At 52.9% G+C, this 26,037-nt stretch overlaps 1 protein-coding gene and 1 long non-coding RNA gene across 13 annotated transcripts in view; one reads left to right on the top strand and one right to left on the bottom strand.

The window, feature by feature from the left end:
• Positions 1–19,527, top strand: part of LOC117197567 (uncharacterized) — a 215,344-nt gene extending 195,817 nt beyond the window's left edge. For 5 of the 6 annotated variants that reach the window (XR_007476759.1, XR_007476760.1, XR_007476758.1 and 2 more), the window contains 4 exons: positions 10,732–10,839; positions 11,568–12,628; positions 12,831–12,976; positions 16,779–19,527. This is a non-coding gene — a long non-coding RNA (uncharacterized LOC117197567). Of the gene's footprint in view, positions 1–10,639; positions 10,840–11,567; positions 12,629–12,830; positions 12,977–16,778 lie in introns of those variants that run through there. The other variant, XR_007476756.1, reaches the window with a different exon arrangement.
• The window catches only part of LOC101284614 (core histone macro-H2A.1), an 80,095-nt gene continuing 63,014 nt past the window's right edge, over positions 8,957–26,037 (bottom strand). For 4 of the 7 annotated variants that reach the window (XM_004282104.4, XM_004282107.3, XM_012537559.3 and 1 more), the window contains exons 7-9: positions 21,613–21,702; positions 18,839–19,013; positions 8,957–9,733 (exon numbers count right to left, since the gene is read on the bottom strand). In XM_004282104.4, coding sequence (XP_004282152.1) covers positions 9,568–9,733; positions 18,839–19,013; positions 21,613–21,702 — 431 coding nt within the window. In that variant the 3' untranslated portion in view covers positions 8,957–9,567. Of the gene's footprint in view, positions 9,734–18,838; positions 19,014–21,612; positions 21,703–26,037 lie in introns of those variants that run through there. The other 3 variants (XM_049708508.1, XM_012537561.3, XM_049708509.1) reach the window with 1 other exon arrangement.

Here is a 26,037-nt window from a genome sequence, read left to right as displayed (position 1 = left end):
TCTCAGCCACATACAATCGATGTTGGGTTAGAATGGACCATGGTGTTGATAACCACCCAGCCGGGTTCCCTTGAACTTGGCTCCCATGGAGATGAGCTACTGTCAAACATTGACCATAGCCAGAATTTGGATTCTAGCCATGACAGGTACATAGCTTCTAGCCTTTATGGGAATCAGAGCAATAGCAAGAAGTAGATCACTTTGATTATGCATTTGTCCCTGACGCTGTGCTGCCAACTCTATTTTAACAGATGAGACCACGCCCACAAGAGGTGGGGTGACTCGTCAGCGCTTCATCCCCTAGCAGTTCCTCAGACCACAGAGATAAAGGACCAGCCAGGTTTTGTACCAACGGGACACCAAAGTACAGAGGCTCAAGGTCATGGGCTGCAGAGCAGTGCTTTCCCGGCCAGGACGAGGTGTGGCTTCCCATCGCACAGCTGTAGGGATGGAGGGTCGGAGGGGTCAGGGGACCACAGGGCGGTGGTCAGCTGCTGAAGCCGGGACGGTGCTCAGGGCCGCTGTCTCTGATCCCACTTCTCTTACCACCCAAGTCCTCCCTGCCCTGCTTCGACTGCCTGCGGCCACTCTCGGAGCCCACACACCCCAGGAATGGACAGGCCCCATCATGGGGGCACCTCCGCGTGAACTGGAGGGTGGGCAGGGCCCGGAGTGGGGTGGTCCTGCCACGGCAGGGCGGGGTGTATCGGTGGGGGGCTGACAGCTGACAGCCTTAATGGGCACATTTTCCCTTCGCAGCCGTGAGCGCTGCCAGCCACTTCCTCACACACCGTGCGCTGGATGAGCTCATGTCTGGGCTGCGGGCGGTGCCGGGCGGCCGAGCTCGGCTGCAGGGAGGCCCGGCAGCCGCGAAGCCCGAGCGGCTGGGGCGGAGGAGTCGTGAAGTGGAACGTTGTAATGAGCGACGCCGGCTGGATTTATGGGGCTGCGCACGTGCGCCTGGCCTTCCTGCGAGGGCCTCGCCTGGGAACAAAAACAAGTCCTGGCCCAGGAACGGCACGACTTGGTCTTAACTAGGGCCCACTAATTACTGGAAGGCCCCGGCCGGGTCCCCAGCCTGCGGAGGAGCAGAGCTCGGTGCTGCTTCCTGTGTCAGTTCAGGCTTCGCCAGAGCCCTGGATCTCTACCTGGGAGGCCCAGGAGGGCGTCCAAGGCCGGCGTCTCCCTGGCTCTGTGGCATCGTGTAAGGCACTGATCCCCTCCTCACTTTTCCTCACCTGTGAAATGGGATAATTTACCTTTTGCGGCCACTGGGAGGCAGTGTACTAGAATGAGCAAGGGTTGACTTCAGAGTGACTCATTCCTGGTTTTGAATCCCGTTCTGCCAGGTTCATGCTCTATCGCCTGGCCAGGTCACTTCACCTCTCTGATCCAAGCTCTCTCACCTAGAGAGGGGATAATCATGTTCATTTTCAGGGTCATTAGGAAGGGTTGATAGAGAACGCATGCAGGCTTCTTGGTGTTCCTGGCATTCACACCGCTGCCACTTCTCGACACGTGGTCGCGTCTCTGGCTGTGTTGTTACTGTGGTTTTCCACCCGAGTGTGGAGGTGGCAGACAGGGTCTCGAAGGTTCTACATCACTGTGATTCTGCCCTGTGCTGTGGTGGTCTGGGCAGCACAGGGTCGGACACACATCCCGTCCGGGGCATGGTGGAGACTCACCAGGGCCAACGTGTGCTATGTGCTTGTGATCACAGCCTCTCTCTCCCTGTGGCAGAGCCAGAAGCTAGGCCTTGGACTGAGCTGGCAGCAGGACCTGGTCCTCCTGTTACGGGGCTGGGGCTGTGAGAAGCTTCCTGACTCAGACTTGTACGTCAGGTCACCAGGCCCATCAAGGACACCAGCCCTGGGGTTAATACCCTGGCCTGTAAAATGTGTGCCCCCAGCCTCACTGGTACACAGGCAAGGGCTCTCGGCTGCCATAATTCAGAGGTTTCTCCTGCACACATTTCCCACTATTTCCCCTGTTTATTGATACTGTGGATTTAGCATCTAGCCGGAAAGGTTCCATGTCCACACCCTTTTCAAATCAAGAGCCAGGGGAAGCAGAAGCACCAGATGCCATGAGATCCAGGCTGTGGTTAGCAGTGCGGCAAGCTGGTGCCAAGCTGAGGCCTAGTGCCAACATCAGCCTTCGCTCTGAAGCCTCTCTGTACCCACACGAAGCCAGAGAGCCAGCGGGGTGTTGCCCCTGGCTGACTTCTACAGAACCAGAGTGTCAGGAATGGCCCCGTCCGCCCCATTCTTCCCACTGCCTCCTCTGAGTCAGGCGCTCTGCCTGATGACTGGCCTTCGAGGTCCCAGCGGGCTCGGCTTGACCAGTGATTCATGCAGCCCTGAGAGAGAGCCCCTCTTCTGCCCCAGACCCTCTGGGCGAGGCACCGAGCGTGCTGCAGGGTGCAGGGGCTCTGGTCCCTGGCCTCGTGGAGGGTTGGGGTCTTCTCTACTTTCTCACTGCTGTACATCCAGAGCTTAGCACAGTGCTTGGCCCAGAGGCTCAGGGGATGTGTGAGAATGAACGGCGCTTGCTATCTGATGGGGAGACAGCCACGTCAGCACATGAGAGCTGTCCAGTAGGTACAGTGCTGTGACTGGTGGGTGTGCAGGCTACCCTGAGGGAAGATACCTGGCTGGACAGCGGGGTCAGGGAGGAAGGGAGGTCTAAGAACAGAGACCTGAAGGATTGAGCAGGATTACAAAAAGGCGGCAGTAGCGTGTTCCAAGCTGAGGAACTGACACATGCAAAATCTTGAAAGCAAGATAGGAGTGGCCTGAAACAGAGTCGGCACAGATGGGAAGGGGAGGCTGGAGAGGAAGACCAGCCTTCCTCGATTCCCAGGCCTTTGTAGACTTTGAAGGCGGCTTCTAAACTTCCATGGGTCCCGTTTCCTTATCCCTTTTATAAATGGAGACACTGACCATCACCCCGGGCACCGTGAGGATTGAACCAGCAGTGTGCATGCAGGTCTTGCATGCTAGAAAGGGCTGAGTGGGGTGTGGTGATGGTTTCAGGGTGCTGTCCTCTGAGAAGCCCTAGGGGTGGCTGGGGACACATAAGGCAGTGGAGGGTTCAGGTGAGGGCCCCCTGGGAAGCGAGGTCTCCTGGGTGTCATCTCAGTGAATGCTGTCAGCATCCTCCCAGGTGTTTGGATTTGCCCATAATTAAATCCTGCAGGGGCCGTCAGTGGCTGTTGACAAGCATATCATAAGTACTTGGCTAAGTCAAAGTTCCCCGAAGTTGGCGCCCCCCTTGCCCAAGGTGACATTTCCCTCCAGAGGATGTGTAGCAGCGCCAAGTAAGTGCGTTCTCTCCTGGGGCTCGGAGGCCGCCTCAAGGTGGGAATCCGTAGCCAGGACCTGCGGGGACCCTAATAAGGAGCTGCCAGGGTTCAATTACGCGCCCAGCCCGGCTCTGCACTGTTTGACTGACAGCTCATTACCCTGCTGCCATTTTGGGGCAGTGGAATTTAATCTCCCAGATGGGAAGCAAATCAATTTGCCCATCGGCCGCAGCTGAGCCTACTTGAACTCAACTCTAATTTATTCTCCTAAGCTTAGGAAGCTTTGTCGTTTCAAGGTACAGAAATATCAGGTTTCCCAGCCAGACTGGGCATGGGGTACACAGGTGGATGTGTCGAGAAGGTCGAGCCTGGGGACCCACCTGGACCAGCTATGGTGGTGGCCTGCCCAAGAGCTCAGGCCTGGAAGGGACTCCTGCCAGCAAGGCACGCATGACCTGCTTACACGCGTTCTAGGGCCGTGTTCCTCTGTGTTGAGGTTGTATGTAGCTCTGGTTCCTGGGCTTTGGACACAAGAAGCTTTGCGGGGTCTCATTCTGGGACTCTGAGCTTTCTACCCTCCCTGCAGTGTCGTCATACATCCACAGCCCAGACAGTGACCTTTAACTTGTAACACCGGGACAGATTTCAGGACCATCTGTGGCCTCTTCCCCGGTGATTACGTTACCTGCGGCGTGTGCTCCAGGGCACATGACGGCGCCCCCTCTGCTGCGGGCGCTGGACCCCAGCGGGCTCTGGAGGGCAGTGTGGGTGCCCCCACTAAGCACGCTAAGGGAGTGTTAGCGGAAGCTGCACATTCACAGGGCGAAACAGGCCAGGGAGGGCGTCTCTGAGCAGAAATTTTAGCTGTTTTACAGAAAACTGAGTCCTGGCTGATTCTGTTCAAGTTGGATGTCTCTCTGCACGTCCCTCGACTCTGCCTCTGCTGGCCCAGAGGGTCTGGAGTCTCCCTCCTTAGGTGAATGAGAGCGTGTGTGTGTGCATGAGCGCGGGTGTGTGTGTGCACGTGTAAGCGTGAGTACGGGTGAGTGTGCGTGGATGTGGGCCGGTTTGTGGGAGAATGGGAGGGAGGGGCAAGTGCCGTCTGTGGAGAGAGTACTTCTGAGGCTCTTTCTCCGAGTTTGACAAAGGAGCCCCTGGCTGGGTTGGTTTTTAGGGGTCAGGGAAAGGCCAGTCTATTTACACACCTTTGCTGAGGAGTATGGAGGGGCGGTGATGGGGGCCGGGATTAATGAGCAGTTTTATTGCCTTGCCTGTCAGGAGGGTCATGCGATATTATTTTGATATCGGGGCCCCCAGAAGCAAACACAACGGGCCAGGTTATAAATGGAAGAAAAGCCAAAGAAAAGGTGGCCTCACCCCTTGCCATTGAGCGTTTCCCTTTCTTCTCGGCCAGGGTTGGGCCCCAGACACTCCTCCCGCCCCCAGTGCCTTCGGGTGGATCGCTTCAAGGCGGCACCAAGGCCAGCTCCCAAGATAACACTGGCCAGTGGCGCCTGGCCGTGAAAATTAAACATCGCATTTGCTAATGAATAAATGGGCCACGCCATCCCCCAGCCACCATGGCCCCTGATGAGAGCTGGGCCAATCAGGGTGATTGACGATGCAGCCTGAGTGACACATAAGGAAACAAGGGGATTACCTGCCCTCTGAATTGACTGGCCCAGGCTTCCACCTTCCCCAGAAAGGCAAGACTTAAGAACAGGCCAGCCCAGCTGTGGGACCTCAGGATTTCCAGGGGTTTGTGATGGGATGAGAGAGGGAAATTACTGCCCATCTCTTGTTTCCTCCCCTTCCCCTCCTCCCTCCCCTCCCCTTCCCCTCCTCCCTCCCCTCCCCTTCCCCTCCTCCCTCCCCTCCCCTTCCCCTCCTCCCTCCCCTCCCCTTCCCCTCCTCCCTCCCCTCCCCTTCCCCTCTCCTCCCCTCCCCTTCCCCCTCGCCTTCCCCTTCCCCTTTTCTCTTTTCTTTTCTTGCTTCTTGCCTCCTTTTCTCTGTCAGGGCTAACTGTAGCTGTGACCAAACACAGCCACCTGACCCTGAATGGGAAGGAGGAACTCTGCCAGATAAACACATCCACAGACGGACAGCTCCACATGCCAGGGGCAGGGCTGGGGGTAGAGCCAGGGCTGACATGGCTGCCTGGCTGCAAGTGGGGTGCAGCCCTGGGCTTCCCAGCACAGGGACACAGCGAGCTTCCCCGGCTGGGGCCAAGATGCCTGTGCACCGTCCTGCTACTTGTCACCTATCACCTTGCTCTCTTGGCCTAGAAGATTCCAACCTTTCCCACAAAGTCTGGCTCTAGGTTATCTGCTCCAAGAAAGCCTCCCTGAGCACTCTCAGAGTGCCCATGGGTGCAGCTCCCCACACTGAGCCCCTCCCTGGCAATATAGCAGCTGAGTCTGTGGTTCACCCACTCTGCTGGACAGAAGCAGTGTCTCACCTGCTTTTGCAAGAGGCCCTAATCTGAGGCTTCATTCATAGTCAGCACCCAATAAGTCTTTTCTCGGCCACTGGATTGCTTTAAGTACACGTCTCTAACCGCCTGTCATCCAACAGGTGCTGTCTATGCCCCCAGGGCCAGCTGCACAGGATGTATCAGTGAATAGGCAAGAAGCCCTGCCTCACTGGAGCAGAATTTGTGGGTACATAACAAAGGAGAGGTCAGTCCCACGGGAGCTCTACTTGTAGAGTCAGACAGCTGGGTTCAAACCCCATTCCACCACTGATAGCTGTGTGACCTTTCTAATCTGTAACATAGGGATAGTATGGTTAACCTCATAGGGTTGTCATGAGAAGTAGATGAAATGATGGATGTAGAGGACCCGTGTACACGTACGCATGTGCCTGTGTGCACACAGACGCCGCGCACACACACACACACACACACAGTAATTATTATTGTCAGTGTGGTCCCAGGTGGAGCCATGGCGCTGTGTTAGATCTCAGATGTCATTTAAGGGAGCTCATGAGGCACGCTGACGAAATCGTCTGGACTTTTCAGGGCAGAGCCCAGCTGCTGAGGGCAAAGTTTGATCCTCAGAAATAAGCGGGAGGGCGTGTTTCTGCTGCTGCCACCATCCCAGGCTGCATCCCAGGCTGTGCGGCCCCGGAGGAGGGGCTCCGCTCCACAGCCCTCACTGCAAGCCTGCCTCTGACACAGCTCAAGGCAAAGGGGAGGGCGGGACAGCCGTTACCTCTCCAGAACCTGCAGTTTTCCCCCTTCACAGAATAATTTCACTTCTGGTAAATTTTACTAACTGCAAACTTGTCTTCATTTGAGGTATGTGTATATTTCAACTGGTTCCTTGTAGTTATACCTTTTTTTTTTTTTTAAAAAGAAAAAGTAATGAACTGTTTTCTTTCTTCCCTGAAAACATGAGGCTGACATCAGAGAACAATTTTTGATCCCAGTTTTAAAAACAGCCTGGGTGGTTTAGAGATGGTGGGGCTCCCAGGCTGGGGGTTGGCTCTCTTTCCCTCAGTTTCATTGGAAACAATTTCTTCAGTGAGCCCACAGCTCAGGGGCACAGCGCACTCTGGATTATTGAAAGTTTAGAAACATTTAGCTGATTATGGTAAATAATTCACGCAAATCCTGACAAATGCAATCTATTCTTTCGTGCAAGCCCAAGGAAGAGCAGAAACCTGCTGCCCTGTCCTCTCTTGACTTCCCAATCCTTTTAGCGACATCTAGTGGACGATCTCCGCTAAACACAGGATTGGCTTCTAAGGTGTTCCTTCTCCAGAGCGAAGGAAGTGAACGCCATTTACCTAGAAGCCATTTACAAGTTACTCAATCTCTGGCAGCCTCGGTGTTCTCAGCTGTAAAATGGCTCTAACAAAAGGACCCTGCCCTACAGGGTTATCACAAGGAAGAATGAATGGTACCCACAAGAGACTCAACACAGTGCCAGGCGCACAATAAATAATCAGTATCACAAACTCACAGTAACCACAGCGTACTTCTCATCACCCTACACGCCGCAGATTCTACCTGCAGAAACAACGCTCTTGGGTGAATAGCTACTCGGTATGGTTTGTCCAGGCAGACAGTTTGCTAATATTATTTATGGAGTGAATTCATTTTTAAGATTCATCTTCTTTTTATTCTGTTTTTGTTTTTATTTTCATATTGGAGTATAGTTGGCTTACAAAGTTGTGTTAGTTTCAGGTGTACAGCAAAGTGATTCAGTTATACATATACACGTATCTATTCTTTTTCAAATTCTTTTCCCATTTAGGTTATTAGAGAATACTGAGTATAGTTCCCTGTGCTATACAGTAGGTCCTTTTTGATTATCTATCTTATATATAGTAGCGTGTATATGTTAATCCCAAGATGCATCTTCTTGAAAAGGCAATGATAAACTTTCTCTCTTTTTGCCAAAATCTAATCAATAAGTAGGAATATGTCATCTATACCCAGTAAAGATCTTGGGGAAAAAATGTAAAAGTTTTAATAACACCTTACGTTTAGGAAAAATTTGAAAAATCTTTCAGGTTTGAGTGAGAAGTAGCTGCTTTTAAACTGAAAAGATTGGTTGTGTGATGGCTTAGGAATTCTATTTTGATTTCATTAAGCACAGTTTGGAAAGGAGAAACGATCCTTTACATTCATCCATGATGTGCAGTGTGCTGCGTATTTCCTCCTGGGTAAAGTCTGCTTTAGAATCAGGCACATTTCCTTTTAAAGCGACAAGAGCAGTCTTCTGTGCATTTTAGGCAAATTTAGATTAAGGTAAAAGTACCTTCTAAAGCAAATAATGTCTGCATTTTGCTAACAAGTTTAATTTTTATTTACTTTTGGCTGCGTTGGGTCTTCGTTGCCACGCGGGGTTTCTCTAGTTGCAGCAAGCGGGCTACTCTTCGTTGAGGTGTGTGCACTTCTCATTATGGTGGCTTCTCTTGTTGCGGAGCACAGGCTCTAGGGAGTGTGGGCTTCAGTAGTTGTGGCACACGGGCTCAGTAGTTGTGGCACACGGCTTAGTTGCTCCACGGCATGTGGGATCTTCCCGGACCAGGGATCGAACCCGTGTCCCCTGCATCGGCAGGTGGCTTCTTAACCACTGCGCCACCAGGGAAGTCCTTGCTAAGAAGTTTAGGTGACCAGAGTTAAGCTACTCTGGTGCAGCTGGGATCATCCCTAAACACCCACAGCTGCGAGAAGGCATGTAGAGGTGACAGCATGTCTTGGGGGCCTTGGTGGTGGCACCTTGCCTTTGGAAAGCTCCTGGCGCCAGGGGCCTCATCCTGTAGGGACAACAGACCCAACAAAGCCCCAGCAGAGGGCTCAAGCCTTCTGTAGCCCCATCTGGCAAGTGGCCCAGGGGCTCTGGGTCCAGCCATGAGCCAGAGAGATCGTTGGGAGGGGGCAGATAGCAGGAGAGAGCTGGGCTAGAGATCTGGGCTGGAGTACCAGCCGCCCACTTGCCGCCCACATGGCTTTTGGTACATCTGCTTCCTCATCCATGAAATGGGGATCAGGGCCTGAAGATGCTCTCCCCACCCCAGGGGGTGCAATGGCCACTGTGGTGCTTCCTGGAGGTGGGCTGCCCCACCCAAGGTGCCCCATCCTGTGACGAGAGAAACCGACTTAGGACTCGAGGGCACAATAACTTGGAACACGCCAGTCGCAACAGTTTAACATTTTACTAAATCAATTCACACGAATTCCAAATTGCAAATATAATTAAGGACAACAGATTCTGTTCTGCCTTTTAACTCTTTCATTTTCAAATCCATCATTAAGACAAAGAGTAAACAAAAATTAAGTCTGCTGCAGATTCATGATTTTTCTTCTTGAGGGGAAAAAAAAGAACATTATAGTAAAAAGAATGCCACTGGGTGTACAATAAAGCACCACGACACATGGTTACAAAATGGGCTTCCTGGACTCTGCCCCACGTAGAAGACACTGCTCTCCCCGCTGCTCTGCGTCAAGCAGGATTTCATTAAAATAAAACTATAAAATCTCCTAGGTTACACTAAAGTCAGACACGGTCTGGAACACAGTGCTTAACAACAGTAATGTCAACTATCAGTGCTAACGTAAAAACATTTTAGAAGGTCAAAAACAATTAAACTGGAAACCAAAACCTTATTTTCCCTAGATGAGCAAAACTGAAAAAAATGAAAGGGTTCCCGCCTCCCACTAGGAGTGGAGGGAATCTTTTTTTTTTTTTCCTTTTCTTTCTTTCAAATTGGAGGCGGGGGCACGGTGCGGGCTGGTTCTGCAGTTCCTCAGCCTAGTTGGCGTCCAGCTTGGCCATTTCCTGCACGTAGATGCCTATACTCTCGCTGTCAAAAAGCACAAAATACACCGTTTTGATGGAAGAGGACATTGTTGACACGAAGTAACTGGAGATGGCCTTCAGGATCAGCTGAGCTGCCGTCTGCTTCGGAAAACCGTTCCTGCAAGAGAGAGAACGACGGCTCAGCAACTAGGGGGCCATGGCGGCCACAGGACCCCCTCCCTGGCCACATCCTCCCTCCGCGAGCCCCTCGAGGCCCTCTGTGCTGCAGTGGCCTCGCGTTGGGTCAGGGTCCACAAGTGGTACTCGACCTCTGGCTGCCTGTACACAGGCGTGAGACAGCCCAGTGCCACCAGACAGGGGAAGAATGAGTAGACAGAGAACTATGGCCCGCAGGAGAATGTGCTGTGCTCTGAGAGGCAGCATGCCAGCAAGGCGACAGAATCTGTGTTTCACGGCGTGTGGGCTGAGTGTAGTCTCCCGCAGGCAGTGTGAGCGCCCACGGTTCTTTTCCCAACATCACCGGGACCAGCATGGGCCTTGAGACACAGCCCAGGCTCCCAAAGGCCCCCCCAGGGGTCTCAGCCTCAGGGACGGCTGGAGGCTGGAGCTTCTCCAGGAAGCACGAGCCTCCATTCACGCTAGTAGAGGGTTACATCCTTCACACTGGCCTTCAGATTTCATGGGCGGCAGGAATCCACCTCCCGGCACACTCCAGCTTGGACACCCCATAGGCCCAGGCCTTGGGGAGCTGCGTGCAGGTCGTTACCCTGGGACAAGTAGGCTCTTCATCTCAAGGGACAGCATCCCAGTCTCCAAGCCAAACTGGTGTGAATTCCCATACAATTCCATTTAAAGTAAACGTCACGTGGCAATTCTGGAGGCAGGGGCTCAGAGCTCAGGCAAGAATGTGAAAGCAGGACTAGGAGGACAGGCGCTCCTCGCTCTGTGTGTGCTGGGGCTGTTCCTGGTCAACGCTGCAGGTGCAGGAGGACCATGGCAGCAATGTGTCAACTTGCCTAGTCTGGGGGAAATAACGTGGACTTTGGAGCCAGCGGCCCTGGATTCAAATCCCTACTGACCCCGGTTTACAGTCCAGGATACTGAGGGTGAGAGTGAGGGGCTGGTCTCCATGGGGATTTCTTTGTTCCTAAGCAGATCGTCTTCAGTCTGCCCGGAGCCTGCGGGTCCAGTGGAGTCCGAAGTGCTGGGTCAACCTGCCAGTTTCGGCCGGGGCTTTCCTTCGGATGGGGTACCTGCTGCCAGGTGAGAGGTTTTCAAATGTGTCAGGTGCGGGATTTCTCCTAGGCTCACTCGCTAAGTGCCATGAGTTGTGGACCACCTCAGCGGCTTCTTTTGGAGGGTCACACTTATTCTATTGTCAGCACTCAGGGCTTTTCAGAGCCTTTCAGAGCCAAGGAGAAAACCATTCTTGCGACTTGTTTTTGATCAAACAGGGCTTCACCTAGCTTGGCAGTGGACCCCTAGCAACTCGTGGATGCTTTAGAAGTGAAGTTCCTTTTTAGAGGACCAGGGTGTCACCCCAGGCCCGTTCCTAGCCTGTGCAGAGGAGCCTGCAGGCAGTAGTAGGGTGTGACCTAGAGTTGGGGCCCCTCACGTGCAGGTGCCTCCCCCACCCCCAGGCACAAGGCACTCCTGCCTGGCAGCCAGCACACACGAGCCTGTGAACCAGACCAGGGTCAGAGTCTGAGAGAGAGCTGCAGGGGCGCTCCGGCCAGGCCAGGGCTGCCGGACAGGCGGCTTCCTCCTGAGGAGACCCTGGGGCTCCGACCACCAGCAGAGTTGGGGGGACCAAAAGGCGGGCTGGGATGGAGGGTGGTGGGAAGAGGGGCTGTGCTGGAAGTGGGGAGGGTGGGGACCCCGCGTGGCAGGTGATACCCCTCGCACCCTTCCCCACTTGGGGCCTGCAGGCTCAGTCTGGGAAGAAGCTGTCCTCACAACACCTGGCTCGGCCGCCTTGACTATTTTCACAGGAGTCAAGGAGCACAAAGGCTATACCGTCCGGAACAAGACACGCGCTGGAAAGCACTGGATGGAGTGAGCCCGACCTTCTGCTTTGAGGGCCTCTCCGCAGTGAGTGTGTCGTGGGGCACCCAGCTCGCACCCTTATAGGGGCCGCCCTTCCTCCAAGCAACCCTACTCCTGAGGCAGGGGCCAGGCCAGCCGTGGCAGAGCGCGGGCACAGGGTCACGCGAATGAGGGCCCATTTTAAACACCTCACGAAGAGCAAGTGTTTATTCTCCTGCTGTAAATATAGGAGCTGCCCTAAGGACTCATTTCGTTCCTGCAGAGGAAAGCCTGAGGCGGCGGTAGCCCCTGGGCAGACAGGCGAGAGTGGGCAGGGCTGCGAGGCTACGGCAGGACAGCGGGGCCCGGCCCGCCACTGGAAGCAGCCTGAGCTCAGGCCAGGGACTCTGAGGGCCGCTGCCCCAGGCAGAGCTCGGCCTGTGGGCACGACCTGGCTAGGCGGAGGCTGAGAGAACGGCAAAGAGTTGCCTCTGCACTGGAAGCCCGAGACCACGCTCCACCAGCCCCAAGCTCCCCCACTAAGGGTGCCCTCCTGCACGTTGCAGGTGAGCTGGGCCGAGGTGAGGGCCTGTGGAACTTCCCTGAAGAGCAAGCTGTCTGTTGTGTGGCCTGATGGTCACAGCCCATCTCCTCTGGTGTTTGCCCAGCCTGAGCTGACCCTGGCCTGGGCTTCGTGAGCTGCCCTTATGCCACCCTGTGGCCGCTCTGCCCGAGCCAGGAGAGATGTGGTGCGGTGCAGAGACGCAGGGTGTGGCCGCAGGACCCCCTGGAGCACCCGCAGCAGGCTGGTCACTCCGCCTATGCCCAGCGTTTTCTGACACAGACCTTCTCCCACAGCTTTCTATGCCTCTGCCTTGGACCCTTGAAAAGGGATGTGTGACTCTGACCGAAGGGACATCAGTTCCCGTTCCTCTACATCAACAGTTCTCAACATTAGCCTCTGTCAGGATTACGGAGGGCCGGCCAAGACGCAGGCTGCCAGGCTCCGCCCAGGAAATCAGATGAGGTGAGCCTGAGGACCATGCTTTGAGATCCACTGTTCTACACGCACTCAGGGTGGGCCCAAAGGTTAAGAACCTGCATTGGGAAGAAAGGTCGGGATCAAAGGTCACAGACCTGCAGCCCATACTGTTAAGGGAGCTTGGGCTGGTCTGGCCTTGTCCTTCAAGGTTGCTGTTGGGTGAACTGTGAATATGATTTGTTTCCAGGAAAACGTCTTGTTGACAAACCCACCCCTCTGTCTGAGGCACTCACAGCCTAAAGGAGAGACCCAGCCATGCGACTATGGCCCCTCTGGACCACGCAAGCCGCCAGGAAGGAATGGAAGAGGTGATGGCTTTCCTGACGTTTCCAGGTGGGTCCCAAAAATGTTTTCTAGTAGGCACAGTTAGAAGTATTTGTAATGAAATGGAATGTAGACGTGGATGCTTTCACAAGCGTGCTTTACATGCAGAGGCCCTGCACCCTCAAAACAGGGGCAGCTGTGGCACACGCAGTGGCCTGGAGCCACACGGGATTTGCGTCTGGGCCCTGTCTCTGTGCCTTGTTTCCCCACCTGGTGAAATGGGGTAGGTAGTCAAGTATTTATTACCTGGGGAGGCTGTGTGTATCGAACAAAATACCGTACAGAGAGCCCTCAATCGACAGTGTCGTCTCTAAAGGGGGTAGTCTCGAAGGGTCTTTCTAAAGGCCCACACAGTGGAAAATGGCCTTCCCAACCCGACCCCATGACAGCTGGGACTGGGTGACTGCTGCTATCTTTGCTGCTTCCCTGTGCTGACAAAGTCAGCATCAGGGCCCCAGAGGGCTGCTGCCGGGTCTGGGATGTCCCGTTCTCTTGGAGGGCCACGGGCACGCTGCGGTGTGGCAGGGGCCCCGTCGGGGTCCCCTGGTGCAGTACTGAGCAGCTTGAGGACAGTGGCTTGCCTACGCATCTCACTCATCGTGTGGCTTCCTGGCTGGCTGGCTGGGTTCTTTTGTCGAATAACCACAGCCCTTCTGGCCAGGTCTTTGTGCCGTCCTCCCCAGCTCAGGCTTACTGCTTCTGTGACGGTCACTCTGTTCTACCGCTGTACCGTGTCCGCCTTCTGGATGAGACCAGATGGCCCCTCCTCAAGGCGCATTAGAGCAAGGGCAGGTAAGGGCTTCTGCACTCCAGTCAGATTCCAGTTTCAATCTTAGCTGCCCTCGGGAGCAGGCGTTCACCTCTCTTGGCATTAGTTTTCTCCACTGGAAACTAGGTACTGCTTGGCGATGGCAGTGACGACAGTGGTGGTGATGCAGATGCGGCTCTCCGTGAGATGGGTGCCCCTCCTGTTCCCATTCGGCTCCTGACCCTGCCAGCTGTGCTCACGCCAAATGTCTTAAGTTCCCCTGCGGCCAAGTGCTTCCCACCCCACATGGAGTTTATCTTAGACTTAGACCTTTTTTATTGCCTTGACCCGACTAAGGAGGTGTCTGAGCTTCCCCCTGAAGTCGCTCCAGCTGTGTCTGCAACAGCCTTTCCCAAGTGTCTTAGACCTCAGTTTCCCTGGCTGTTGCAAGGGGACCCCATGGGCTACCTCCCACCTGGTGCCCTCCCGGGTCACCTGCTCAGTGATGGCCGGGGGCTGTACACATTGGTTGCTTGTCCACTGTCCCATCTGATGGCAGAGACGTGAGTTCACAGGGCCACAACACAGAAGAGGATTTGCTCCCTCCAGCTGTGCTGGGCCCCTCCTCATCCCTGCTCCTGGTGAGCTCAGCCTCCAGGGCGGGACAGGGCAGATGCTAAGGACTCCAGGCCAGGGGCTGTGCTGAGCCGGCTGATCAGGGACCCGGAGATTGCCGTGAGGAGAGGCTGTGTCCTGGGGGTTGGAAAGCGTGGATGGATCCTCTGGAGGAGCAAGTTTAGGAGCCTGACCCTGAAGGCTAAATAGGAGTTAAAGCAGATTCTAGATGGACTCTGCTGTTTTTTTTGCTGGACCAGGCCACCTGTCTAATGGTCTGGGCTGTTTGGGAGATGGACAGGGCAGGGCGTCTTGGCAGCCTGGGTGACGTGGGCAAAATGTCTGTCACCCCACGTGGACCCTCCTCTGCTGGGATTAGGTTTCCCGCACACTGTGCTCCTGGGCGTTCCTGTGTTCTGTCTGGCTTTGAGTAACTGCCCAGCCAGAGACTACCCCATCCAGAGGTAAAGGGCAGGCTATCAAGGTCCTGAGCTGAGAGCAGCGGGTTATAAGAGGGTGAAGCTAAAATTCAGAAGGGGATGGTGATGGGCCCAATGCCTCCAAAGCTAGAGAGAGGCCAGGGCAGCACGACCCAACAGAGGCCTCTTACCTTCTCTCACTCCAGGGCTCACGTGTTTTGGGTTAATAAGTAATTCTCCCCAATTCAGTTTGTCTCTGTCCTTTATATTTGTCTTCTGAGGCCCACACCGAGGGGGTAGGGAGGCTGACAGCTCTGCCTGGGCAGGTCAGGGAATTCCAAGAGGTGTTTCCAAGGTTCTCTAGAATCCACTCACACAGAGAGCGCAGAGGCAGTGGGGTGATCCTCTGGCAGGATGCTCGGAGGTGGGTCTGTTGACCAAAGGGGACAGGAGGCAGGGGTTCCGTGTGCCTAATACCGAGAGCACTGAGGCCAAGGACCTCTGAGCAAATTCTGGCTCTACCAAGTACACGCCGTGTGACCTCTGGTGAGTGACTTGACCCCTCTAAGCTTCTGTGTCTTTGCCTTTGAGTGGAATTAATAGCGCTGCTCACTTTGTGGGGTTGTGAGATACTGCAGACGAAGGGATTAGCACAGTGCCTGGGACTCAATGAATACCCACAAGTGGTAGCTTCAAGAAAACAAACTGGCTTTCCTTTAGGCTCATAAACCTAAGGAGAGTTTAATCAAAGCCCCAAACTAGCTATTCCCCAAGTACTGCCTCTCCGGAGAGGGGTCGTCCCCTAATGTCAAACAAAGCGGAGGGAGTGGGGTATCTATCAATATTGTGACCAGGATGCCCAAGGACAGGAGGTCCGGATGCCAGAGGTGGTTTCCCGAGGCCAGGGTTACACCCCGGGTCTCATTTGCCTCCAGTGGGCTTTAAGATTGGCCCCCAGTCTTGGGGGCCGATGGGCTGGAGGAAGGGAGTTGTAGGGCTGTGGTCATCGTCCACATGCCCAAGATGCTGGGCCTCAGCTGAGAGAAAGTGATCCCACAGCTCTTCACCAACATGTTTTGCATTTATATTGTTTTAATTCCAACATGACTTTTATGCCAGAGACACTGGATGCCACAAACAAGCTGTTTTATTTCCCCTCCTAAACCCCACTGTGATTTACTGGCCGGCTCTGGTATAATCCCAGTCTTTGCTCATGAAAGAGAGGGCAGCTGTTTACACGGCTCTGTGGGGCAAGGTCTGCCCGACAGATGTGGGGCTGGGTGGCTATGCACATGTGCTTGACTTTGGCATTCCGCCCTCTTAAAAGCTTTCAACTGATTGATTATTTTTTAAAACTTTTTACTCCGTGAAAAATGTAAATACGTTTGTAATAACAGATGCTCTTTTATGGGCATGACTTTTACGCTTCAATTAAAAATTTCCCACTAGTCATATGAAAGAGCATGAAATTATTACCTCCAATAAAGGCTCCTATTGCGTCTCTCCTCGGAAGCACCTTTCATCAGAGTAGATCAAAGTGCCTCCGAAACACTAATTAACTGAGCCTCAGAACCGTGTGTGAGGAAGGGCAGGCCCTTAGCCTCACTAGCTGATAAGGCAGGCCAGGGACAGAGAGGGTGATTCATTTACCAAAGGTCACACAGCAGCGCAGTGCTGAAGAACAGAACTTCCATGGGAGGTGGGGGGCTGGGAAGGTGGGAGAAGCAGGAAGTTAGCTAATTATGCTCAGATCCAAAAGCACTTTGTAAAAAAAAAAAAAAAAAAAAAAAAAAAAAAAGGTCTTGAATTGACTCTGGGACTGAATCGGGCACCTACACCTATACACCTCTCCACAGTTCCTGGGAAAGTTTAACCTGCTAGGTGCTTGCTGACCAGCTTATGAAGGATGCTCGTCTTCGCCAGGTGCTCTTAGAGCCGACCGAAAAAGGCTGTTAGATGCTCTAGCTCTGTCAGCTCTGCTTTCAACAGGCATTTAAATGGTATTGACTTTTAAAATGATGCTCAACAGATGCTTTTGGCAGAAGCGAATGGAATGAAGATGTATGGTGACGGGAAACATAGATGGCAGTCCAGAACAACAATCGTGTCAGCTCTGGATGTCCCTGCAGAGCTCGGCACAGGGCGGAGTGAGTGTGGGAACGCGAGGCTGGGGGCCGTGTGCGGGTTCACCTGTCCTCTGCTCAGGGCCCCTCCCCCGACACCAGCTTCTTTGTGCTAGTAAGTAAGTCCCAGAAGAGAGCCCACTGTCAGTGCAGAGGACTGAGGGGCCCTCACACAAAGGAGCACCTGGTCTGGGAGGCCTCGGCTGCCCGGAACTGCAGGGCCAGGGCCAAGGCCAGGAGGGGAAGAGAGGGGAGGTGCGGCGCCCACAGCTCACCTCCAGGAGGGACTGCAGAGGAATGCTCCTTCTGTCCCAGATGGAGGCAGGCAGTGACAGAGGCTCCAGAGGAAGATCTTTTCCCACAGCAGGTCCTCTGGTGGGTCCACCAGTCACGTGTGACTGCCCTGGCCCACAGGAAGCCCTGGGGCACAGTGCCTGTCTGCCTGTAAGCAAGGCCTTCTGGGTACAGCGACTAAGCTCTGCTTGAGCAGATGTGACAGGAATTCCGCCCGGACTAGCTCTGTCCCTGGCACTTGGGGTGTGGGACCCTCAGTGATGGCACTGTTCAGGGAAGCAGAATTACAAGGCCTGCCCAAGATAAAAACAGCAAAATCCACTCTCTGTCCTCCTCATGGGTTTGGAAGAGAAGTGCTTTGAGAAGAGCAGCTTTCTATACACACACGGAATAGTGCTGAGGACTGTGACTCAGGCTCTCCCAGGAGGGCGATGCAGCCTGCGGTGTCACGGGACGTCAGTGTGCTGGGACCTGTGTTGCCACCGCACAGCCCGCCTTCCTCGGGAACTGGGAGGGACTTCTGGCAGAGACCCTGGAAGGCTCCCGATCTCCATGGGAAGCCCCAGGGATGATACAGAGTCCGGGGCTGCAGCAGCTCTGAAGGCCAGTTTCCCTTTGCTTCCGTGCCCCATCCAGAGGGCGAGCCTTCCAGAGGCCTGCTGCTCAGACCCTTGGTAGGGAGGACCGTGGAGATGTGGCAGGCAGTGAGACACAGCCTCAGAGGCAGCCCTCATATCTTCATCGTGGCAGAGAGTTCTCAAAGCATGCTCCCTTTGGAGAGCTCCTTTAATTTCCGAGCAGTCCTGAGAGGCTGCGTGGGGGGACGGTCACATCTATTTTACAGAGTAGGGGGCTGGATTCAGAGGGGGGGTTAATTTGCATGCCATCACGCAGCTGGTTAGCCAGGCCCGCGCCCAGGGCTGCCCTGACAGGCAGGACCTGATGGGCTGTGTGCTGGCATCTGGGGGTGCACCACCCGGGAGCGGGGGTGGTTGGGGGTTGTGGCTGAATCCTGTCTGCCTCATCAGCGGCTCAAGGACTACACCCTTCCAGTGCGGGCCCTCTGGGTTGCGTGTCTGTCTTAGGGGCAGTTGCGCTGCTCCCCACAGCCTCCGTGAGTCTCCCTGGGGAGATTTCAGGGCTGGGAGGTGGGGGAGGCCCAGCCCTATCTCACTCTCACGTATCTGCCCACTCAGATCCACCTCATCAGCAGGGCAGTGAGGCACAGGGAGAGCAAGCAGGTTTTGGGGAGGTGGAGGATGCTTGGGAATACAAAGATAAGGGGCAGAGGGCTGTGCCCAGAGGATGCTGGGGTTCGGGGACAGAAGTGTAACACAGCTATATGGGCTGGGTCTGGGAGGGGCTCTCCCGCTCAGTATCCCTGCATTCACGCCTCCCCACCCACCTAAGGTCTTAGTGTCCTTCAAGGGTCACCTTCTGTGATGACATCTGCTGTCACGGCTCAAGTCTGATTCTCTCCTCAGGCTTCCTGTCTCCCTACATCCCTTCAACTGTCCCTCACAATTAATGTCTATGTTCTTCCCGATTTCGAGCTTCCGGTCTCCTCAACAAAGGCAAGTGCTTGAAAGTAGCCTTAGCCGACCATGGGCACAGTCGGAGCTCCCTGCAAGCATGGGCCGCATACGCAGGGGGACAGGCCGTGGGCCCTTACCTGCCGCTGCCGATGGATGGAAAGGCGATGGACTTCAGCTTCTTGTCATCCGCCAGGGCCAAGCAGTTCTTCACTGTCTTTTCCAGAAGTTCCTCACACTTGTCTGCACCCCAGACTGGACTGTTACAGTGGATCACAAACTTGGCGGGCAGGCCATGGCCTGCGCTGACAGCGGCTGGAGGGGACAAGACAGAAGCAGTGAGCTGGGTCCCCCTGCAGTAGCACGCGTGCTAGGTGCCGAGCCCAGGCCGGCTCTCCAGCTCCAGCACGTCTGCCCGGGCCCCCCGACCACCTGGTCCAGGAGGGCTGCAGCTGCCTGCTGCCTTGTGATTCCCACGGAAGCTCGAGCCGGAAACTGCTTGTCCTGCAGTCTCCTCCCTCGGTGGCGGGGTGGGGTGGGGGGACGCCAAGCCAACCCCCACCCTTGGAAAGTTGGCGTTAGGACGCGTGGCCACCAGGAACTTCAGCCAAGGTCACAGTAAACCCTCTCCCTAGCCTCCCAGAAGGCCGAGCCATAACCATCTAACTTGACCAAATGTGTCAGAATGTTTGTAGCCTCCAATTAATCGCCTTTCGGGGGTCTCCAACCGCCCTATCCTCAAGTGGATTAATGTGCATTTAATTATGATGTACCGATATCTATAAATCTCTGACACAGTTCGGAACAAACCTCCTGGGAAAGTAACCCAGATAGCATGTCTGCTGCCCTGTTCTTCTCCCTGACTAACCGATCCTGTTAGTTTTGACAGAATTAATTGGACAGTGCTTTTAGGATGGAACTATTTTCCTCTCCTAGAAGAGGAGCCTTTCTCCAACTACAGGTCTCCATAGCAGACCTGCCTTTCCAGATTTGTTCTCATTCTCTGCCTCTTGTCAGATCTGAAGACACTGGTCTTGGGTCTGCTCCTACCAGGAAATATATAACAGGCCAGCCCATGTCTCCCAGAGCATGTTCCAGGATTCCTGTCCCAAAAGTTGCAATGTAAAGGTGGTGGTTCTGGAACCAATGGGTCTGGTGAGTGCTTCCTGGGAGACTTCTATGCAGGAGCACACTAACGTCTCCACCCACTGCTCCAGTAAGACACCCAAACTTTTTTGACCAAGTGTTTTCTAAACCCACTTTGTGACGAACACCATCAGCACTATCCAAGGGGTCTGGGCTGTTAACGGGTATCGTCTGTCGCTAGGAGAACCTGGAGAAGAGTGATTTATGGGAGGTGTCTCATGCTGCAGTAGCAACTGCTCTGATCCCAGAGTCACAAGTCTGATTTTGAGTCCTGGCTCTGCTTGCTGACTGGTTCAAGAACTGTGGGCTTGAGACTGGGGGGCTTAATTCACCTGCATGTCCACGTGAGAAGTAACTGCTAAACTATGCATTCAAAAGACAAGAAATGTGTTAGCAGTGATTATCTTTGGACAGCGGAACAGGGATATGTTCTATTATTTCCTTTATACTTAAAAAATATTTTAAGACATTTTCTAAAATAGATCTTAAAATCAAGAACGAAATGTGTTCTTGCTTTTGAAACAGGCAAACATATCTTTAGCTGTGCTAAGTCTAACGGGTTTGTACCAGCTGTGGCTCCGGTGTCACCAGACAAGTTTGGTGTGTGGCAGCATCAGGGCCACCTCTTATCACACCTCCTGCTGAGGGTCACCAAATGGGCTTTAACTGGAGTACCAACAGGAAGGACCCTGGGCTGGCACAGAGAGAGGTGCCAGTAAGGGGCTGAGGAGAGGCCAGGAGCCCCTGGCTGGGTAGTTTATGCTGTGTGTGTCCTCCCTGTTCAGTGTGGGCGGTTCCAGCGGGGAACTGCCTGGAAGAGCTCGGTAACTGTGCCCCCACCAACTCTCTGCAATGCCATGCCCTTTGCAGGCAAAACAGAACTGGCAGAGCAGAGGTCAAAGGCAATGCCACCCTCTTATCCCCGCCAGGACCCGTGACTAGCCCAGGATGGGAGTTTGTGCGTTAGTCACTGGGGAAAGAGAGGTAAGGCCTGGGGTACCCTCAGAGAAGGTTGTGTGGCTGTCACATAGTAACTGTTGATGCCCATATGAAGATTCATTTTAAAAACAAACAGGATTGGAAAGACAGAATTGGGAACCATCTAGTAAGAAGAGAAAACTGGAGCCCAAAGGGGAGGAAGGGAGTGGCCTGTCCTCACATAGCTGGTGGGGTGAGCCAGCCTCACCCACTGTTCAGACTCCCAGGTGCTCGGGAAACCCTGTGTCCACCTAAAATCCCCAAATCCAGGCTGGCATCAGTAAGAAGTGCCCTGCCTCTAGTTCTTAGCAGTAAATTCTCCTCACATCACATTTCAAGTCATCTTCTTACACCCCTCTTATCAGGAAAGGTGTAATTGGCAAATGAGAGATGTATATTTACATTTCTCCCATGAAAAACACAGATGGCTGAATGAAAATGATTCATTTGCATCTCTCATCAGCAATTTTGCAGATGGCTCAGTATCCCTATCTATACTTCTCAGCTCTTAGATTTGCCGAACTTGGCTTCTGTAACTGCTTAAAATTTGAGGGCTAGACATCAAACACTTAGAAGCTATTTTAAGTAATGAAGAAAACACTTGGAAAGGCAATTTCCACAACCCTTAAGTTCCCCTGACAATTTGTATGTGATAAAAGTCTAACAGGCTTTCTTCTGCCTCCGTCTCGGGGACAGCCATGCACCTCTGAATTCTAAGTCGTCCTGTAAAACCGTTTCCCTAAGGCAGCATGCACCACGCCCAGATCAGCACAGTGCCTCCCCACCTCACCTCCAGCTACTTCCAAGGGCCCGTTCTTTTTCCGGAGTTCCAGAACAGCTTCCACGAACTCCTTGCCACCCTTCTTCTCCAGCGTGTTTCCTAGACAAGGACAGGGCGAGGTCAGATGGCCATCCTTGCGTCTCGGGGCACACACAGACACTTAGCATGTCAGGTGATTACATACTAAAAATGATCTGACTGGCTAAATGTCCAGACAGCTGCAAGACAGGAACAAAGCCCTGGCTGAGTCAGAAAAGTGAAGTTTCGAAGAGATTCACCATCGGCCAGTTACCACTCTGCACTGCCGGTCACCGAGCTATCTTTGCTGCCTCTTATCTGGGGGTGACTCGGGGTGATCCTGGACATGCCAGAGATGCGAGGGAGATGGGAGACGCCTGTTCTCTGCAAGCACGCCTGTCCTGCATGCTTTCCATCAGCGTGAGAAAGCAGATGGTGCCGGCTTCCAAGGCTGATGCCTCCCCCTGGATTTTCTTCCCTGTCTCTGGGGAGAAGCCCCAAATAAGGAGGTTTTAGAAGAAGCACGCCGTGCTTCCATCAGCAGCTAGCTCTCCTCTTGGCGGCAGGCCCGGAAGAGAGCATGCAGACTTGGCCACCTCGGGGCCAGCATTGTTACCATGCTTAGTTCCTATTTTGCAGCTCTGGTGTCATATGTGAATACAAAAAAAAAAAAAAAAAAAAAAAAAAGGCCTCAGACAGTATTTCCTTAATCACACAAATGATTCAGAATCGTTTTAGGTAAAGGAGAGCAACACCAGAAACAGAGCTTAAAGATGAACTTGTACGCTTAAAGAAGGATGACTAACTGTTCAGGACCAGATTAAAAAAAAAAAAAAAAAAAATCAAATGGAGGCAGGGAGCAACTCTTCTTGAATTAGGGTACTTGGTAAGTAATCAATTCTCGCTATGAAAGCCAAGTTCCCAAATAAGATTACCAACACCTATAAGGTCTGTGGGTTAAATGTCTCGCATGGGACAGCAAGCAGCAGTCAAAATCGTCCTTTTAAGTTTGGCCAGAACGGGGTCTTAGTCTTCCATAAGCTCTGCTTCCTCAGTTGTGCACATTTTAAAGTACATTCCTCACAAGAGGATAACATACTCCCCTTAAGATTCACCATTTGTCTTGGAAAATTCAAGGTGCCCTTGGCACATTCTGGTATGGGTCAGTGAGGGTGCACTGGGAGGCACCAGCCCAGATTCTCTTTGGATTCACCCTGGAATGACCAGGACTGATTATCTTAGAGAAACCTGCCTCATTTGCATGTTGTTCTGGTAGGGTGAACTAACCCCAGGAAGTGCCTAGAAGGAAAAGCAGACAGCCTGGGCAGTGTTACAGATGAGACGGCACAGGGCTAATGGCAGGCACTGCCTATAAGTCACCCCACTCTAGGAAGTCTGGGGGCCTGAATGAACGTGAGCAGCAGGCCATCACCCACAAGGAGCTCTCGGCTAAGAGAAGGCCTGACTTTCAGACAGAGATTAACTTGGGATCCCTAAGGTGGGATCCAGCGTCCCTCCTCATTAGCCCAGACTGCCCACAAGCCTTCACCTGTCTTGGAAAGCAGTGAAGTGGGCTTTAAATGGCAGAGGTGTCCAGAGGGAAAACACATCCGCTTCAGAGGTTTTTACCGGCAGTGGTGGCAGCCTCTGCGTGTTTCTGACAAAGTTCAGCATCAGAGACAGTGGCCAAATGGGCTTAAGGGAGCAGGCTTGGGCCTCGTGGCTGAACTCCACCCACCAGGAAGTGGAGAGTTTGAGGGTACAACCCAGGTGAATGAGGCCCAATTACAGGTTCACCCGAAATATCCATGCAACCGAGAAAAATGAATCCAAAGTCTGAATCTGCTGGATCCCAAATGCTGCTGCCCAGCTGTACCCGGTCTGGCCTTCCCTCCTCACCCATCCTCCACCTTGAACGATGGATACAAACATGCTCCAGGCAGGACTATTTCAGGTCCACATTCTCTATCCTATCTACTCTTTAGGAGAAATGGGAAATTTGGAAGGTAAAGTAAAATCAGTGTTGTATTAATACTACCAACTCCTTTCTGAAATAGAAAAATATTAAGAAAATGGGCTGATTTATAATTAAAGGTGTTTTATCTTAGGAAGAGTGTTTACTTTAAAATTTTTACTTATAATTAAATCTTGCTTTAATTAGAAGTGAAATTTGCACGTTAAATTACACTTAATGCATTTCCCAAACTTAAAAATTGAACCCTAGATTGCAGGCAATCAACCCGGTCAGGACTTGACTCCTACACACACATATGTATGCACATGTTCATGTAGACACACGTGTACTTTTTAACAAGAAACAGGCCCAACTGTATTGTCAACACTCTGAATGTAAGACTCTTGCTTTTTAGGCTTAACTTCAGGGTTAATCATAAGGCAATTGGCTTATTTGCCCCCAAGCATAAACATGTGTTACTCCCATGAGAACAAGAGCATTATTTCATGCTTAGAAAGCAGGCATAAGTATCAGTGTTCAAACCAGCCTAAGCGAAAATTTAGGCTTGGACAAACGTCAGGCTCAGCCTGTGGTCTATTTCACTGTTAGAAAGAACTTTCGATGGGTAAAAGTTAATCACTGGGGCTAAGCATTCCTGCACTCGCATTCCTTCTTCCAGCAGTCTCGGGACTCAGGAATTCACACCAAGTATGAGAAGTGGAGTGATTACATCCTCGCTTCCTCTTTTCCCCTCTCACACATCAAAGTGGGAACTGGAACCAATTGAGACCATGTGTGAATCTGGTTGATCATTGTTTTGGTATTGCAAGAGATCTGGGTTCAGTACTAGTTTGGAATGGTTCGCTGAGAAAAAGCACTGAGGTGGGCTTTGGAAGACCTGGGTTCTGGTCCTGGCACCGTCTTTCCTCCTTGGCCAGTCAGGTTGTCTGGACCTGCTGTGACAGTATCCACGAGTGATGTACGACGTAACCTTGGCCGAGCTCTCGGACCCGAGTTACTTACATGTCACCAAGGCTACTCATGCCTAACCTGTGCATATGAATGGGTTAAGGGCAAGCATGTCAGAGAGAAAAGCACTAGCACTGTCATTATTCCAAGGAGACCGGTTCCATTCATGGTTTAGGAAGGACTGGGCTCTTCTGGGGGCAGAGGTGGGGCACAGTTGGCTCTGCATGTTACCCCGTCTGGCCCCTGCCAGCCTCAAAGCCTCCAGCTCCACCTCCTGGTGTGGCTAATCCTGAGGAAACACTTTCACAGCCGCAGCAGGCTGGCCCCTTCTTCCTCTCCCTGAGCCTGGGCGAGATTCTTCTGCCCAGCAAGTTTCACAATTTCCATTTCACCCAAAGTTCTGGATGGCAGGATGAACCTAGGCCTTAGTCACTCCTGGCTGAAAGATAAGCCCTCAGCTGTTTGTTTATTTAGTTTCCTCCAAGTAAGTACTTCCCTCCCATCAAGTTTTCACTTGGTTAAGAAAGGAAGTGTCTTTCTCTTAAGCTGCCTGACTTAGGAGCTCTTAAACTCCTCCAAAATCTTGGGAAAGGGGAGTTTATTTTAATTGCCTACAGCCTGATTTCATTTGGGCCTGGCAGGCTTGACGAATCCTGACTTTCCATCCAGTTTGTCTTTCTATCCTTGTCCAAAATCCAAAATGCCCAGGAGAGCAATTAGCCCAAAGCAAAGTGGCTGGGGCAGACTGTGAACAGCAGGCTTTGTGAGTGACACTGAACAGAGCTGGGCAGCTACAGATTGCTAAGCTGTTGCACTCCCAGTGTCTGGGACACTCATGTGAATCCCAACAGCATCATCCTTCAAGATGACTTCACTTCTGCCCTTACTAGAAATGCATCCCTTCTCTTTGGAAGCTGGTGTTTGAATCTATACTCAGAATGCTGCTCTCAGCACCAGCACACCTACTGTAAAAATCACATACGCACCTGAGAGCAAGACCTTTGCAATAAGCACCTATCATGAACCAGGCGATGAAGCAGGGTGCTTCGGTTACATGACTTAACATAATTCTCTTCATCACCATTATTTTACAGATAGGGAAAACCAAGGCATTGAGGAGTTATGTGACTTGCCCAGGCCCCATAGCCAGTAAATGGTAAGGTTAGGATTCAGGATCCTTCTACCTAGCTCCAAACCTGTACTTTTTTGCCATCACACCTGGATGCCTCCTCATTATAAAGGCCCCTCAACACATTCTTAAAGCAGGGCACTATCTATGTTCGTGCAGTGGGTCTGCAGTCATAGTACTTGGCACGCCACATGCTCTCTCCGCCTCACCTCACCCTCAGCTACTCAGTGCCAGAAGCCAACTGACCATGTGTGTCAGCTGCCGAGGAGAGGAAGGAGCTTTCTGGGTCTAGGAGAGTGTTTCTCAAGAGTGATCTAGGAACAGCACATCAGAATGAGGTGGCTTTCGTACACATAAGGCCTGA

The sequence above is a fragment of the Orcinus orca genome, chromosome 3, assembly GCF_937001465.1.
Source record: "Orcinus orca chromosome 3, mOrcOrc1.1, whole genome shotgun sequence".
Lineage (NCBI taxonomy): Eukaryota > Metazoa > Chordata > Mammalia > Artiodactyla > Delphinidae > Orcinus > Orcinus orca.
Note: the sequence above shows the minus strand (reverse complement) of the source record. Positions and strands in the feature narration are given on the sequence as shown.